Source organism: Podarcis tiliguerta (genome assembly GCF_965153285.1).
Source record: "Podarcis tiliguerta genome assembly, chromosome: 8".
NCBI lineage: Eukaryota > Metazoa > Chordata > Lepidosauria > Squamata > Lacertidae > Podarcis > Podarcis tiliguerta.
Genome location: NC_139541.1, coordinates 9,457,540 through 9,472,790, shown reverse-complemented (window position 1 = coordinate 9,472,790; position 15,251 = coordinate 9,457,540). Strand labels below are relative to the sequence as shown.

Here is a 15,251-nt window from a genome sequence, read left to right as displayed (position 1 = left end):
CTTAGAAGGGAAGAGAGGATGATACGAACTGCAGAGAAGAACTGGAAAAAATAAAAACGTGTTTGTAGGATGAAAGATGGCATGGACACAGTCAGCATTAACTTCATACAAGTACACAAGTACGCCAAAGAATAGCAAAAAGGAGACTGACAGAATTGAAAATAAAGGGGCAAAACTAAACATGGGCCTCCTGTGAGGGCCCTGCAGAAAGAAGTAGAAGATGCTCTTATATACCAGCCCATGGGCTCAGCCTTGAGTAGTGGGCTGTGGGCTGCCTTTCCTTCGCTGCTCCTCCCTTAAGCAGCTGAGATAATAAATGCAAAGCCAGCTGGAAAAGTAGCACAGGCCCCGCATAAAAGCATATTTTGCCCCATTTCTTCAGATAAGCAAGTAATATTCCCTAGAGAGTGGCGGTGAAGTTGATGGGGCGATAATGTTTTCAGAAATTCTACAGCACTGCTTTGCTGAACACAGATTCCCCCTGAGTGGTACAGCTAGCAACGTGTTTAAATTTCAAAGTACTTGAAAGTGTAGGGATTGCTTTCCCTTATCAGGAAGACTCAGTGGTTCAGTTAAAGCAATAGCTCTAGGACAGTCACCCGGCCTGCGCAACATGTTTGCAAAGAGGTCCATCTAGAATGGTATTGAGGCAGCAACCACTTAGGATCAAAGTTTTTAGAGGTTATCACACTGACTTGGAGTAAGTCAAAAGGCGAAAGAGTTGCTGATGGGGGCATCCATACTACAGACATAAACAGGTTTGAAACCTACTTAAGGGCCAAACCATATGCTACGGTAAACATACTTCTAGGGGAAGGGTGCTTAAATTGACCTCCCTCACATTTTTACTTTTGTTTTGAGAAAAAGGGTCTCAATTTGGATCACACTATCCACTAGTGCTCAGAGTCCTGGGCAGGTTTCCTGTCAAAAATCCCCCCCAGCTTCTTTGCTCCTCAGGGGTCAGCAGGACACCAGTATGGAGTGGGAGCAAATTCCAGATCTGGACCCCACAGCTGCTGTTTTTTCAAACTTAAATGAGGCTTGCTTAAGGGCACTTTTTTAAAGAGTATTTTATCAGAATGTGCAGCACAGCTTCTTTCAGGAAACCCTGAGCATTTCTGAAGCTGCAGAGAATTCTCAATTTAGAGGTTCAAAGGTCTGAGGTGTGAGAAAAGTCATGACCTTTAGTGAGATAAACCTGTTTAAGTCTGTGTAGAGCTGTCCAAGACAAAGACTCCCTCTAGGGTTCCATGGAGGGGGTAGGGCAGCTCCAGGAATAAAAAGCGATGAAAATGCAAAGCTACCCTCCATGCCAGGGATGGGAAACTTGCAGAGTTCCTGAATTAGGGCACACATAGCTTCAACAGCACCTTCCCTCCTGAAGAGGTCACCATTGAGAATTCTAGCTGAAGCTGTCACAAAATTACACTGAGACAACAAGAAGGGACAAGACAGCACAGAGAGGGTATACCCATCAGCTGAACTGCAGAGATACAAGGGCCGGAAGAGAGCATGGGTTGTTGAAATCAGAACTGGAATTTAATATTGGTGTTTACCTGTACCTTCAATGTCTCTCCCTGCAAGGAGCTGTCACTGTCATCGTTTTCGTCAGGCTTAATCAAAATTGTATTACTCAGAAGATGGTTCTGTACGGCCATCAGATACCGCAGGCAAGAAGAGGCAGCCTTTAATATAAATGAGCACCATTTGCATTATCATCTCAACACTTCAACTAGAAAATCAGTACAGAAAAAGGTTGTGTGCTATTTTTGAAACACAGAGGAAGAAAACGAACAGGGAAATGTCAAATCATTCCCCTGCTAGACTGTCACAGCTCTGCAGTGCATTACAAGAATGTAACAAAAGAGTCACTAACTCAAGCTAAAATTTGAGAGATGTGTCACAAATTGCTGGATTTTGCTTAGTTGACACATAGGCAAGTAACAGTCAAATTAATTCTTAAAACAAAGCTGAATTCACAGGGATCAACGGATACATTCTAGAAAGGTCAACAGAGTGGGAATGGGATCTCATCATATTTATTGCAGTACACAGTGTAACTGTAAGTTTCAAACAATGGGGACACAGAAAACCTAAATTGAATTCAGCTTCCTGAAAACCCCATGCTTCCATTTTTTTTACTTAAAGCAAGTTGCTAGCCCTTATTGGCTTTTCAGATATGCTTCAAAGTGTGAGGAAATGTCTGCTGAAATCTCAGGAGTGGAGGCAACCAACTAGAAAGTAACAGAGCAGGAGAGCTCCAATGCTCTGCCTAACTCCTTACCCCTCCTCCACAACTGGCAAAACCACAATGATGCAAAATAGAAGCAGTTATGCAAATCTGCATGCCTAGAGAGGACACAGAATTTTGCTATTCTTGGTGCAGACTTTGGATGGCTTGGGCCCAGCATTTCAATTAGCGCAGTACACTGGTCTAAATCTGGTCCCACCTACTACTTCCCACACCAGTACCCATTTGTTTAGCATTTCCTGCAATTCTTCCAAAATAGTCATAACCCAAATATTCAGGCTGCTTCTTCCTAACCCCGTGACTTTCCTGTAAAGCAGGTCAGGATTGTTATGTTCATTATGCAGCCAGTATGGTATAGTGGCAAAACTGTGCCAGAAAACAATGGAAATAACTAGGTTCAGTTTCCCATTTAGGTGCAAAACTCACTGGATAAGCTTGGGTCTTTTACTCACACTCACCTACCTCTCATGACTGTTACAAAGATAAATGAGCGGGAAGGCTGCAGCTCTGAGCAAATGAGGCAGGATAAAAATGTAGCAAGATAAACACTATTACAGTGAGGGCTGAGGCTAAAACAGAGTGGCTTGGTTTGATTCTGATCCATTCATTTGTTTTTATTTATACCCCAGTTTTCTACAGACAGAACCAAAAGCAGCTTGAAAGTGATTAAAATACTATCTAAAATAAAAAATCACATTAAAAGCAATCAACACTGGTTTGTTCATTGAGTTTTACCACTAATGCCAAGACTTAAACCGGACTTCCGGTCATGCCATTCACTTTTAACTACCATGCTAACATTAGCTCTTAATTAGGATTTTTTTGTGGTTGACGTTCAAAGTAAGTGGCAGGGAGACAGAGCAGGGCAACATGTGGATGCAAGGCATTATCAGACATCTGGCCAAACACAGCAGACAGCATGGAAAGGTTCATGCCAGTTTAGCCAGGTGCTCAATTTCATGGCAGGATAAAGTATAAGACTGCTCTTCCTAGGTGAGGCTGGGAAAGAAACTGGAAGAGCAGCAGCAGCTGCTGCCTGTTAGTTCAATCTGAATCACAAGTTCCAAACTCTACTAGGTACACAAGTCCTTGTTTCTCCTGTGTAGGAGAGTCTCAATACATCAGCATGCAGGTGGCATCCAGAAAACAATCAATGAGGTTTGCAGGCTCATCTATAACATTTGCCAATCCAAATGCTCCCCTTAAACCTTGCAGAGACTGCAGCACTGCCCCTATCCTGACTGTACCCATAAAACAAGGGGCCCTTTTGAAAAAAAGAGCAAGCTAGGAGGTGTTACTCACAGGCACAGTTGAGAGGAGCCTTTGAAATTCATCTCTGGATACAGTTTGGCACTTGGTGATTAAGATACATGATTCTCGGACAACGATCTTGAGAATGTAGTGCAAAAGTTCATCGTTTAGTCTTTAAAAATGTAGGAAATATATGGTAAAATGGTGAGGGTTCAGTACTGGAAACAAAAACACTCATGTGCAAGCATATTAAGTATTTTGGTAATGGTGAACTAGTAGCTACCATAAAAGACACAACCATGTTTTTATTTACTTAACTTACATCTGTCTACAGCTACAGGACAGTTCCACACATCTAAGAGCAGGACCCTATGCCTTACAACAAACTCCTTAAAAGGGGGGGGGGGTTTCAAAAGTTTTTGATACTGCTGGGGTCATGGCAGCATGTCCCATTGCAACATGTGAGGCAAAACAGGACGTCTGCGCCACCTTGCTCTGCCACGCCACCCACCTCTGCCACCACCACCTCCGTGCCGCTGCCTCTGCGGTCAGAGAAGTGGCGCCAGCATCAAAGCTGGTTTTAGGCAAGAGATCTCATAAGATCTCTCAGCACCAATGCCAGTGGCAGAGGCACAGGTGAGGCTGCTTTGGGTGCTTCTGCCACCCAAGTCAGCTGCTTCACCCCACTTCATGCATGGGCTGGCCCTAGCTGTGGTGTGGGGTTCTGTGCTTCCAAGCTCAAAACTCCACTGGTGCACTCTAGCACTCGGAAGTGCCTGAAGCAGCTCTTTAGATCCCAGAAACGGGAGCACAAATTTATGAGAAGCTTTCTGATGCATGCAAACACGCATCTAGCAAATGCTTGAGCAGAGGAAACTCCTTGTGGATTGGGCCTTCTGACAGTTTGCACTGCCCATAAAGATCCAAAGGGGATCTCGTTGCAAATAATTGCTGTGCACAAGAGAGTTGTGTGTGGTGGTGGGTTGGGGGAATATAAAACAGATCATTTTAGGTCATCATTTAATTGCTGAGGACTGCAAATTCACACTTTCAAACTTCTGTTTGGTTGTTCCAAATGCGCTTTCCTAAAACTGCAACAAATGGTTTCCTTTATCTGTCTTGCAATCTAATGTTTGTTTGTTTGTTTAATATACTACCCATAGTTTTTCAGTCACATGTTTTTATGTTATGTCCATGGAGAGTGAGTATAGCAAGTAAAGATCCAAAAACCCCAAACAATTTATTGTAGGCTTCTGTTGTTGTGATTATTGTTTCTTGAAACCGTTACTAACTGTTCCTTTTCTGTTGCTTAGTAAGACACAGGATTTGTGCCATCTCCATTCCTTTTTAAAGGGGCCACTTGCCCCAAGCAAGCTGTGATGAAACACTTGGAAGCTGTATGACAGAAGCAGCAACTCTGAGAGAAGTCTTCATTGGATAGGACCCAGAGCTTTCAGCATGTGCACTAGGGCAAATTACGGTACATCCCTTACATGCAGGAAGACCCATGTCACTTACCTGTAATGCTCATCATCTTCACTGCCAAATCTGTTGTTCTGAAGCTGCTCAGCCAGGTTAGTCATGATCACATTTCGAAGCTGGGCAAGCCCACTGTTTCTGTCTCCTACAAGGGAATAATTCATGCGGGAAACTGGCTATATATAGATGTTGGCCTCAGCTGTAAATTCGTGCTAGATGAAAATATTTCTTATTAAATGTGCAGCAGACTATGCTTTCTGGACCATATACTTTTAGCCGGTAGATGCTTCTAGATGTGGATGATTTAGCAGCTACCAAGCATTGCTGCTCTGCTGTAAACTGGAAATGGAATACAAATTCTGCTTCCAGACTTCTAAAACTCTGCAGCCAAGTGGGAAGTCCACTTTTTCCAAGCCCAAATGCTGGTTTTCATTGAGACTACTGTGAAACGGCCTCGGCCCAGTATACCTGAAGGAGCGTCTCCACCCCCATCGTTCAGCCCAGGCAATGAGGTCCAGCTCCGAGGGCCTTCTGGCGGTTCCCTCACTGCAAGAAGCGACGTTACAGGCAACCAGGCAGAGGGCCTTCTCAGTAGTGGAAATAAACAACTATCTGACTTTTAGAAGACATCTGAAGGCAGCCCTGTTTAAGGACGCTTTTAACTTTTGATGTTTTATCGTGTTTTTAATATTCTGTTGGGAGCTGCCCAGAGTGTCTGGGGAAACCCAGCCAGATGGGCAGGGTATAAATAAAAAATAAATTAATTATTATTATTATTATTATTATTATTGGTTAAATACTCCCGCCTCCCCTCACTGTACTCCTAATCATGGATTTGGAAAGGGAAGGGTTACATTGACAGATCTGATTTCCATGGAATGAAATGGCTAGCATAATCTATACAGGTCACAACCAGCCAGAATGGCAGCACAATGGGCCCCCTACATCTGGGGCATCTGGAGGGGGGAAAGAGCTGGATTTTGGCACTCTGAAATACAGTAGAAGCTGAACAGGAAAGGCATGATAGGGAGATATTTGTTGACAACGTCAGGAAAACATGGCTACTCTACAGCAAAAGATCAGTGTGGAAGCTGCCTACAATGAATTTTCATTACAGTCTTAGTGAAAACACTTACCTTCTGTTAAAACCAACTTAAGCAAGTTATTAATTTCCACTTCTCCAGGATACAGGCTATTTAGACCAGAGCTTAAAGAAGAGGGGGGAAAAGGTAACATTTAGTATCTGCAAAGACAGAGCAACAGAGTATTAAAACGTAAAGGGACCCCTGACCATTAGGTCCAGTCGTGACCGACTCTGGGGTTGCGGTGCTCATCTCGCTTTATTGGCCAAGGGAGACGGCGTACAGCTTCCAGGTCATGTGGCCAGCATGACAGAGTATTGGGGCACCTTAAAATCTAGCAGATTAATTGTACCATAAATATTGTCTTCTTTCTTTCTTTCTGCAGACTATTGAGACTACCTTTCTGAAAAAAATTAGCATTTGCTTCCTGAGTATAAAAGAAAAGTCAGGAATGTTGGGTTTTTTTGAATGATGTTAATGGTTAAGCAAGAAGGCCATCAACAGACAGTTTGGGGACTAAGACCTAGGAGACCAGGGTTCAAATTTCCACTTAACCATGAAGCTCACTGGGTAATCTTCCAGTTGCACTATCTCAGACTAAGCTACCTCACAGGTATGTATCACTATGTATGCTCCTCGTATGCTCCTTGGAGGAAAAGTAAATGTAATAATATATACAAAGAAAACCACTCTGTTCAAAAGGGGCCTCTTTGGATATCAAAAGGAAGCCTTTTCCACCCTGTTATGTAACCAGATTCAAACTAAGAATTATTTTATGGGAAATACGGTTCAAGCAAGCAACTGCTTCTACAGTTAAAGGAATGAAAACGCTCATGCTTTTTCCTCTTTATTTAATTGTCTGTTATTGCTGCTGCTGCTGCTTGTGCCACAGGGAGCAAGGAAAGCATACTACAGAAGCAATTGTATTTTAGTTTAAGTCTTACCTGTGTCATTTCTTGAAATGTTTGCTAGCAACTTACACAATGTACAATCTCTATTGCATTCGGTACCCAGTGAAGTAAATTAAGAATACTCTTATTTCATAGAAGAGGATCTGAGGCTAAGTAACTGCAACTCATCCAAGGCTATGCAGTCAGCCTGTGGCTCAGGAGGAATTTGAACTCAAGTTTGCCAGATCAAAGTCCAGCACTCAGCTGGGTGGCTATTAATTTAATTCTACACTCTGAAAATTTAATTCTACACTTCACTAGGCTTTGGATCCAAAATACGCTGTTATTATTCCAGAACTGAGAACACTGCGCCTCGTAAATATAGATCTGCAAACTACTCTAGAAGATTTTGTTCTCAAGTTTTGGAGTGTGTCCCATATACAGGAAAATGCGACACCCAAGATCAGGCATGGGCAAACTTGGCCGTCCAGATGTTTTTAGACTACAACTCCCATCATCCCTGGCTAACAGGACCAGTGGTCAGGGATGATGGGAATTGTAGTCCCAAAACATCTGTAGGGCCAAGTTTGCCTATGCCTGCCCAAGATGAATGCCCTTTGCCCTTTAGATGCACATTATCTGGTTATCTTAACGCAGGACTGTGACGCTCCCCATGCTTTGGTGGCAGATAGAAGAGTGGGGACCCACTCTTCTTCTATTGTAGTGAGCTAAGAGGACATACCTGATTGCCAGGCAGACCTCCTTCTGAATCTCAGGGCTGATCTGGTCCACTGGTGCCATCAGTAACTGCCAAAGCAAGAGGCCGGATCGTCTTACGATGTCACGATTCTTCTCGGTTTGAGGGCTGAAGAAAAATTTAAAAACCACCTGCAAGGACACACATGGAACTGTATATACAAATGCTCATGTTGAATTGTCAGATATGAGAAAGCGAGTACCATAAAAAGAGTATATGGAATCTGATGGTTTACTTATTTATATTAATATAATTTATTGCAGTCTCTGCCATGCCCACAGGGTCCCCACTCTCACTGAAAGGAGATTTAAAAGAAGCACTGAGTTGGAGCCAACAGATTAGTTTGCAGTGTGTGGTTGGTAGCAGAGCGCATGTATGATGCCTATAACAATTGCTTCAGTTTGCAGGTGTGACCATACACCCGAAAAAGGTGGACAGCCCCTCTCACCAGCTTCATTCCAGTGGCCAAAGGTGAGGAACAAAAAGCAAAAGTCCCTCAAGAAAAAACAGAATAAAATGTGAACATTTCTTCTGTCCTCTACTGACTTAACCACACAAGTTAGCTGAAACAGGTGGGTCTGATAATGCTTACAACAATTGCTGCAGAATACCATCAAGAACACCTCTCTTGGATAAAGCTTCCATGACTGAGAAAGAACCCACCAATGCTCCAATTCAGTTCCAGCACTTCTGACTCTGCTCACAGGAAGCGTGAGAAAATCCTTACATATCCCACCACTCCCACTAAGGGCACCATATTTTTCGCTCTCTAGGACACACCTTTTCCCCTCCAAAAATGAAGGGGAAATGTGTATGCGTCCTATGGAGCAAATGCAGGCTTTCGCTCTCCAGGCTTCAGGAAGCTATCCACAAGCCTTGGGAGCTCGGTGGGAGTGCCCACATCCTGGGGCACGCTGAGCAGATATCCACAAGCCTGGGGAGCTCGGCGGATAGCAGCCTCCAAACCCGACCTGGTTTGGAGGCTGGCGGTGGGGAAAGTAGTGCTTCTCCCCACCGCGAGCCCCACAAGCTCGAGGGACAGCGGGGAGGCGGAGCGCCACCTTCCTGCTGTTCCCCGACCTGGTTTGGAGGCTGGCAGTGGGGAGAAGCAGCACTCCCCCCCCCCCCCCGCTAGCCCCAAAGAGCAGGTCGAAAGGAACCCAAAGCCTCCAGAGCCCAGCAGGAACTCCTGCTATGCTCCGGAGGCTTCGGGTGAACACACCTTGAACGCACAGAACGCACCTTGACTTAGAGGGGGAGAACAATAAAAAAAAATTTTTCCCTGTTCTCCCCCTCCTATGGTCCAGTGCGTCCAATTGAGCGAAAAATACGGTACTTTGCCTGAGTATCCCACACCCCCAATCCAAAAGCAAACAATTACATTAGGATAGCACAATTACACTAGGATAGCACGCACCTGGAAGACAACCAAGATGCAGCGTATAATGCAGGTGTCCCCATTGACCATAGCTTTCTCCATAATGTCGCAAATGCTGCTAAGATGATGGCCCTCGATTGGGTGTTGCTTGCCCAGAAAGTTTGTGATTGGAAGGTTGTTACTCGCTGCCAGCAGGTTGAGTTGATGGATACACATAGCACCAACATGGTGCAGTAATTGATTGATAACCTCATTTGTGGTTATGGCATCTCCTAAAGCAGTAAGAAACGTTTTATAAATTGGCAGTGTGCATTTCAAGGTATCGTCAAGGTTTATTCATTCTGTGCCTTTCAACTGTGCCTAGTCTAAAACATAAGGTTTCCCACCCCCAAATATTCAAATAACTGTGTGGAATTCAAACAGAGAATTCCCAGGTTTGATCCTCAGTGTTTCCAGGTTATAAGTAGAATGGTGAGGTTTGGTGCTTGCAATCTCGGGGGGACACTCTCAGTTGGAATAAGCAACACTAGGTAGACATCTAGGTGGGCCAATGGTCTGACAGTAAAGCATCTTCATATATTTATATGGATGGAAGGGAAGCAAGAGAAGGGCATGGAGATTGAGTGTAGCTGCCCACAAGTTTTAAATAACTGGGAATAGCAACCATACATGCAGTGCTGATGCAAGGGTATTTTGCACAGCTTGGATCCCTCTAACGTGGATTTGTTGGTTTGGCCTTTGCAAGCCACCACCTCTCAAACCCATTTTTTCCAAATGGAAGACAATTAACAAACTACTTCATGAGACTTCCGACAGGGTAAACATGTTGAAGTTTGCCCCATACTACAATTTGTGCTATATAGCTGATGATGTGGTATCAATACCTGATTATTTCACTGCTAATGTTTGCATTCAGAGAAGCACCGTTTTGTGGCTTTCTCCTGCAGCTGTAATAGTCAATTGCCATCCTTCAGCAGAATTCCACAGAAATTCAAAGGAAAGATCCCAGCATCTTGTAGTTTGTAACTTCAAAAGCAGGAGAACTTCAAACACCCTGATTATTATTTTGGTTCTGATCAAAGGAAGTTCTGTTCTATATATACCCTCACCAACCTTGTATGAAAGAGCTGTTCTGCCCTGCTGGTTTCTCAGTCAGGTGCAGCATGGCTCAAAGGCAATGCCCACTGATCCAGGCTGTCCATCTCACATTTCACTAACAATGACTTTGTACAGAGTGCGGACTGCTGATTTCCCCCTCACCTTTTGGTTCCACAATTATATGGCTGACTCCTAGCCTCTGGCAAACGTAATGGAAGGCTTGGTTCCCTGGATTGCACCATTGATCAATATAGTCGTTTGAGCATGTCCAGATCATGTTATTCATAGCATCATAGCACGCTCCTGAACAAAAACAATCAATAGCTCTTTTTATCAAAAGTGGCTTCTAATGCAAAACAGGTCCAGACAGATGCCTTTATGCTTGGTAACAATTCCTCTGTCTCTTAACATACGCATACACCTCCTCCCTCCTCTGCACTCCTTCTCACCAACAGCTTCATTTGGTCCTAAAGGACTTTTCTTTGTTTTTATTCCTCAGAAGTAAAGACTGTTCCTAAGCATTCCGTAACAGCTCAGCAGCTAAGCCAACGGCTAGGGAGGTCTTCTTGCAATGAATCTTACATCTAATAAGAGATGTTTCCAAGATAGCAGCTTATTTGCAACTCAGATTTTTACACATTTTCTAGCTTACCTGATTTTGGGGGGGAACTGATAAAAGCACTCCCCCCCAATAGATTTGCTTGCTTTAATGGACTGCCTCCCTTGCCTTCGTTCAACCATAGCAAGCACTCCAGTGTTCACCACTCCAAGGCTGGTGTTTACTTCGCAAATAGATTTATAGATATTGCTATCAATGGTACAAAATAAAGCAAGAAACAACTGTCTGAACTCCCCTCTGCCATGATCCACAAATGCTAACTTAAAAAACCCACCACCATTACATTGCCAATGGCACCTTAAGTCAGCCAAGGTTTAGAGCAAATATACAGTTTCAAGCAGTTCTCCTATACATATATATTGTTAATTGCCTCTTATTATAAACTTTATTAGCCTTCTCCTACTTTGGCAGATTATTTCTGTTATTTTAAAAAAGAAAAAAGAGGTGTGCCTGAACAGATTAGCTGTTTAAAGCAAGCCAGATTCTGCTCAGAGAAACCTGTAATCAAGGGCATCAAATGCCATCATTGCCATTACCAAGCTGCATCTAAAACTGCATATTAATTCCTTACCAAGACCAGGAACAAGAGCACCGCGTCCAAGTGAGCTCCCAGCAGCATCAATGAGATCCGCTCGACTTGTAAACTGTCCATCTGAGATACTGTACACCAGACTCGAAGCCAGAACTTTAAACAGAGAGCCTACAATCAATCCCTTGAAAGCTCACATATTTATTTGAACTGTGCGTTATGCACAGGAGCTTAATTGTTAAACACAGACAGTTATTTAATTTCTACAGTGAGAGAATCGAGATACCGAGGCTTGTACTTAACTGGAAGCCTTTTGCCCTGGAAACTCTACCTGCTTTTCCTAAACTTCAGCTGAAGCCCCACAGGTCGCTGACAACCCCAAGCCTCCCTCCATATGTTGCAGGTCAGACCTACGGGCCAAAAGAAGCCCTTGCTGGCTCTCTATCCACCCTTGGGACTCTCCCCAGGCCAAGCCCTCTGCCCAGACTAGCTCTGCAACCTCCTTGAATGCCTTTGTCTGGCTGGAATGTCTCCTTGAGCTGTGATAATCCCTCTTGTTTGCCTGAACAGAGAGTAGTGTATGCATAGAAACCCCTGGGTTTTTGTATTGCTGGAATGTAGCCTACTATACAACAGTAAGAGTCACATCCACCGTACTATCCACTTTTGCCTCTGACTACACCCACTACTGATACGCAGCTTCTGGAAGGTGCCCCTTGGCCTGAAAAATGTGGGTACTATATAAGGATGTTGTCCAGGAACAGTAGCACCACCATTGCAGGGGGTTGGACTAGATGGCCCTTGTCCCTTCTAACGCTACAATTCTATGCTCTCAACAGGGGCAGGGCGGTCATGTGTATTTTTGTCATGTGACTGTCACATTCACATGCAAAGCAAGGGTGGAGGAGTGTCTAGTCTTACATGAAAAGGAGATGAGAGGAATGAAACCCACCCCACTTTCCCTCTGCTGTGCTCACTGCCCCAAGAAATTTCAGCTCCCCGACAATCTTTCAGTATCAGAGTGGGGCTAAAAGAAAAGCGACGGCAAGAAAAGGAACTCTGCTGCATCAAAGCTGCATCAAAGCATACCCTCATCCCCATTTTATATGTCAACTGGGCAGATATTTTCATCAAATTTGAACACTAAGCCCTATGCTGGAAATAGGTTTCAGGGCTATACCCAGCTAGCTCAAATCAACGACTGAGAAATAAACTTGGAAGAACTGCCTTATTTAAGGTGGACAGATGGAGCAAAATAATGATTTACAATAAATAAATATAATGGCACTGGATACATTAAGAGAATTATCTAGGGACCAAGCGGAAAGGCAGCGCAAGATGCATGGCAAATCAGTTTGCTGGGTTTTAAAAAAATCAAACCAACTCAGAGGGAGCAAGAAGGCAGGCTGGAGAGGACTTACTTTTCAAGGATGACAAGCCACTTGTTCCACCAAAGAGCGACCGTGTGGCAGAGCTGCCAGAGCCACCCGGGGGTGGGACTAACATCACCAAATAAGTCCCACATGTGTATATTGGAGTCTTTCGTAGCATTTTTAGAGGCAGACCACAACTAGTGTTAGCAGCTGAAAAGATCAGATGAACATCATGAGAAGCAAAAAAAAAAATGCTGTTGCCCATGAAAAAGGCAGAAAAGAGGGGGGGGGGGAGCTAGATTCTGGGATGAAAGCTGGATGGATGGACAAGCGAGATTCAAACCCCAAAGAGAAGCCTACAGTTACTTGTGTTACAATGTAGGATCTTGAGAAGAGACACCATCTACCAAGATAATGCCTTCATCTGAAACAAGAGGACCCCACACTTCCAGCAGAGACTGTGCAGGAGATGCTCCTGGTGTGCTCTGACACATAGGGCATGAGAAGCAAAATTATCCTTAATACTGGACTCTGCTTATCAAAGCAAATCAAGGTGCAAAATCATTAAAACAAACCCCCTCCTCACCTGCTTGGTCCTCTTTCAGTGTATTGGAGATGGTGGAGCCAGTCAGGGCAGCCAAGGTTGCTGAGGGAGAGGCTCTGTACCTTGAAAGCCTGCTCAGAAGCATCTCATTGATGCTTTTTGCTGAATCCCCCTCTTTCCTCATGAGTATTATCCGCTCTTGGAGGGGATTGGCCACACAGGCGCCATTTTCCACCTAGTCCAATGAGCCAAGACAACACAGAGCATTACCTGTCTGGGGGGGGGAAATGCACCCCAAACTCTAGTCCCTGAGCACAGGCTCAAATGGGGGAGGGATGAACCTTAATTATGAGACGCAGACTGCCCATCCTGATCAGCATCAGCGTTGATCACAATGCAATGAGAAAGATATTGGCTTTGGGCATTTTATAATTATGAAACAAAGGGATGAACACATGAGAAATAAAATATCAAATGGTACACAGGACACACATTCAGCAGCAAGTAAATGCAAATGGAGAAGTGGAAGACAGAGATGGAGAAGTCACAGCTACAAGGCATAGAAGGGAAAATATTTTGCAAATTGAAAATACTCTGTAAACAACAAGCAGTAACTAGCTTTAAGCATTAAAGGCATTTGCATCTTGCTCCTTAGCCAAAAAAGCAGCTTACAATATGGTCCCTTATCCTCACAATCCAAGATGACACAAATGGAAAAGGGACCAGGAGGGAGGAGGGGGGAAGGAAGCTCAGGCACTAACTTTAGTTACAGAGAAAAGCCCAATTCCTATCACCACTCCCCCCCCCCCAAAAAATACTTTGTAACAGAACTCACTGTGAGCTCAAAAACATCCATGAAGACAGAGTGTCCCTTTGGTGTTTTTTCATTCAAGCTTGCAGGAGACCAAATCCAATAGAAGTAGGTGCCATCCGAAGAAAGGTGCACAGTGGTCATAGTGCTGCCAACTGGAAAGTGATCTGCTGGCATTGGGAGAAGCTGACATACCTGTAGCATCGCATAAAAGCAAAGGGGACAGGAAGGTGAGAGAGAGGACGGGAGGAGAAGGGATAAAAATTATGTTGTACTAACTCTCATGAACACTGACATGATAAACTGGCCTAGTTTATGTGTAATGCTAAGGTGCTTTGCTCCTTCCTGGTCAATTTGCTGCAGTGCTGTCCTGAACCAAGCCATAGGTTGGCTTAATATGTCATCCAAACTTTGGCTCATGGTTTAGCTCTCGTGGACAAACCATGAGCCATCAACTATACAATCTCATGGTTACCATCTTGTGATTAATCCAGAGAGATCTAAACCATGGGCTTGAGCCCAGATAATATGCCAAGTTTTTACCACTGAGCAATTCTGCAAAAGACTAGCTCACTTGTCTCATTTTATAATTAACGCCAATTTTTATGCTTTGTAGGACTGTTGGACATACCTAGCTATACAGTCGTACCCCCTTGTTTTGCGGCCGGGATCAGTTCCAGCGCCCCAGCCGGTAGCCCAAAAGGACGCAGGGCAAAGCACCACGTCTGCGCGCAGAGTGGTTTGCATTTCTGCGCATGCACGAAGCACGATTTTGCACTTCTGCACATGTGCAAGCGGCAAACCTGGAAGTAACCCGTTCCAGTACTTCCGGATTTGCTACGGACGTTCACCGGAATGGACGCTAGACAAGGCGGACATTTGCGGTGGTATTATTAGAAAGGAAAGTACTGGAAACCAAACTTGCTTTGTCCAGATACCTTGCTAAAATTTTTACAAAACAAAAGCACTCACATTTTGCAAACTTACATTTGCCAATCAAGCACACTGAAATGTTCCTGTTGTGGTTTTTAAAAAAAAATCACCCAATAACCAAATAAGCACTCCCATCAATTCCCACATCCTCACAATGTTCAATTTTACTCGACTTTCTTGGACTTGGGAGGGCCGATATGTGAAGCACCTACTTTGCAAACAGAAAATCCCAGGTTCAGCTCCCAGCATCTCCAGG

The 15,251-nt window shown here is 44.1% G+C and overlaps 1 protein-coding gene across 6 annotated transcripts in view; it reads right to left on the bottom strand.

Moving 5' to 3' along the window:
* The window catches only part of HECTD4 (HECT domain E3 ubiquitin protein ligase 4), a 118,546-nt gene that overhangs the window by 73,901 nt on the left and 29,394 nt on the right, over positions 1-15,251 (bottom strand). For 4 of the 6 annotated variants that reach the window (XM_083453545.1, XM_083453546.1, XM_083453548.1 and 1 more), the window contains exons 7-17: positions 14,087-14,257; positions 13,294-13,486; positions 12,756-12,917; positions 11,377-11,490; positions 10,349-10,489; positions 9,128-9,360; positions 7,696-7,841; positions 6,118-6,188; positions 5,021-5,126; positions 3,554-3,674; positions 1,557-1,685 (exon numbers count right to left, since the gene is read on the bottom strand). In XM_083453545.1, coding sequence (XP_083309671.1) covers positions 1,557-1,685; positions 3,554-3,674; positions 5,021-5,126; positions 6,118-6,188; positions 7,696-7,841; positions 9,128-9,360; positions 10,349-10,489; positions 11,377-11,490; positions 12,756-12,917; positions 13,294-13,486; positions 14,087-14,257 — 1,587 coding nt within the window. The remainder of the gene's footprint in view (positions 1-1,556; positions 1,686-3,553; positions 3,675-5,020; positions 5,127-6,117; positions 6,189-7,695; positions 7,842-9,127; positions 9,361-10,348; positions 10,490-11,376; positions 11,491-12,755; positions 12,918-13,293; positions 13,487-14,086; positions 14,258-15,251) is intronic. The other 2 variants (XM_083453547.1, XM_083453550.1) reach the window with 1 other exon arrangement.